Source organism: Pteropus alecto, unplaced genomic scaffold (genome assembly GCF_000325575.1).
Source record: "Pteropus alecto unplaced genomic scaffold, ASM32557v1 scaffold3, whole genome shotgun sequence".
Lineage (NCBI taxonomy): Eukaryota > Metazoa > Chordata > Mammalia > Chiroptera > Pteropodidae > Pteropus > Pteropus alecto.
In genome coordinates this window covers 1,529,132-1,531,582 of record NW_006442484.1, presented here as the reverse complement: position 1 = coordinate 1,531,582, position 2,451 = coordinate 1,529,132, and the positions used below count along the sequence as shown (strand labels likewise).

The following is a 2,451-nucleotide window of genomic DNA, read 5'->3' as shown; positions in this document are numbered from 1 at the left end:
TCTTGACTCTTGGACTTCACCGTGCTCACCAGGATGGCGACGATGATGAACGAGAACATTCCGATCATCACCATAAGGTACAAGATGACGTAGTAGAAGTTCTCGGCGTCGACTTTGGCCTGCAGGGCCTCTTGCTCAGCTGTCGTGTTCCTGCGCCAATTGTCCATGTAAGTAATAAAAATCCTTTTGAAGACATCTTCCAGTGTCTGTGTCAGATTGGATAGAGCAAGCATATTTCTCTCCTGCTGCAAATGGAATAGTAAAATAGATGAACAAGAATTTCTTTTAAAAGGGATCTTTAAGGGATAGAGGGAGGAGCATGTGAGGGGGAAAATAGTATCATTTCTTCTTAACCTGGCTAGTGATTGATTGAGTGCACATTTCCTTATCCTTTGAATTTCTCACGTGCATTTTTATATGCGTGATATCTGACAATAAAGTTTAATGGAGGATGTAAAACTATGGTATGATCCCAGTTTATATATATATAAATGTATAAATGTATACATGCATATGAAAATGGAAAAAAAAGCCTGGAAATAGAATGAAATAAATAGTTCAAAACGTTAATAGTGGGTGGTAACTTAATGAAGAATTTTTTCTTTTTTATACTTTTCTCATGTTCTAAAGTTTCATCACTAATCTTGCATTACTTTGTTTTTAGATAGAACAGTAACCTCACAATAGCTAGTAAAATGTCTTATCTATAACGGGCATTCAACAAACATCAGTTGAATGGAGCGATGACTAGTGCATGTTCCATGTTTTTAGAGAATTCGGGGGTGGAAGATTGCGTGAGGGTATTGACAGCCTTTGCAGCTTGGGTCATCTCCCATGCCTAGGCGGTGCTTTTCCCAAGTATCTCAAAGAGATGAGTACGTACACCCACATGTGAAAGAAATGTTTTAGGCGAGGGATACCAAGAAACACCCAGAGAGATGATTCACATTTCTCAAATCCAGCTCTCCTCTCCATGCTCGCTATCACGGCCCGCCAGCATCTCTCACCCGGATGACACCATGCAATGCGATACAGCTCTCCCCAAAACCATCTCCTTGGGGGCACATCTGTCCCTCTCTGCCCTGCAAAGCAGTCATTGTGCTCTTTTTAAGAGGGAACTGGGATCATATCATCCCCCCCCGCCCCCGCTTTTTTTAAATGAGGTAATACATTCCCGTTGTTCTAATAAAATTTTAATTCCTTAGCAGGTTTACCCAGCCTGGCCTCTGACCACGTCCCCCATCTCTCCCCGCTCAGGACCCAGTGGTCACACTGTCCTTCCTCCAGGTCGGTCATGTTCTCCGGCTGTAAGACATTTGCACACTTGTACTCATTTGCACACTCTGCTCCCTCAACCTGGAAGACTTGCCCCGCGCTTCCTCCTGCCACCTCCTCACGCTTTTAGTCCCAGCTCAACTGTCACTTCTGAGAAAACTTCCCTGGCCCTGCTCTCAATCAGCTCCCAACACCACCAACACTGTCCTCCAATAGCATCTTCTTATTTTTCTTCACTGCACTCTTTACAATATGTAATAATTATGCGTCTCCCCAACACCACCAACACTGTCCTCCAATAGCATCTTATTTTTCTTCACTGCATTCTTTACAATACATAATAATTATGCGTCTACATCACTGGATGTGTGTGTGTGTATGTGTGTGTGTGATTATTGGTATATGGTCTCATCTTTTCCACAACTGTCATGTCCACATGAGCAAAGTTCACATCACCTTGGTCTACCTTGATATAGTGAATGTCTGGCACCGAGCCTGAGACACAGTCGGCATGCAATGGGAGTTTACTGAATAAATTCATGTGCCGGGCACGGGCTAGGCATTGGAAATGCAGAGATGACGAACACGAGCATTCTGCGTGTGGAAGCTCAGTGTAGTGGCAGAGATGCAAACAGGTGCGAGGTGCAAGGAGTTGTTACAGGTGTGAACAGAGTGTTAAGGGAGCTTAGTGAATAGAGGCGAACGTGGTTCATCGATGGCAGGCAGGCGTAAACAGAACTGGGAGGAATATAGGCAGGAAGCAAGTCTGTGCTTAGTTAGCAGCAACCTGCAGGTCCACCCAGTCACTAAAAGCCCAAGCAAGCAGAGTGGGTTTGCTTAGTACCCTTCCGAAAGCAGCGTCCCTCTCTTCAGCGTGCGTCTTTCCTTCCCTCCTCTGGAAAGAGATGTTTCAGATCTTCCCACCTGGGAAAAAGGCACGAATCAACTTCCAGGTCTTCCTCCCACAGAACACGCCTTCCCTGCATCTCCCTCATTGAGAATTACCATCACCAGGATAATACACGTTTCTCCATCGGATGTTTTAAGTTCTATTATTCAGAGATCTTCCTCTCCCTCTCCCCTCCACACAAAGCCTAGTGGGTTGAAAAGAAACTTAAAAAATAGATAAGATTGTCCCAAAGTACATGCCAAGCACATTTTCTAAGCAATGTAACA

The 2,451-nt window shown here is 44.4% G+C and overlaps 1 protein-coding gene across 1 annotated transcript in view; it reads right to left on the bottom strand.

Moving 5' to 3' along the window:
- The window catches only part of LOC107196340 (potassium voltage-gated channel subfamily E member 2-like), a 4,341-nt gene extending 2,081 nt beyond the window's left edge, over nt 1-2,260 (bottom strand). The window contains exons 1-2 of the mRNA XM_025039568.1: nt 2,120-2,260; nt 8-245 (exon numbers count right to left, since the gene is read on the bottom strand). Coding sequence (XP_024895336.1) covers nt 8-233 — 226 coding nt within the window. The 5' untranslated portion in view covers nt 234-245; nt 2,120-2,260. The remainder of the gene's footprint in view (nt 1-7; nt 246-2,119) is intronic.
- Between the last annotated feature and the right edge of the window lie 191 nt (nt 2,261-2,451).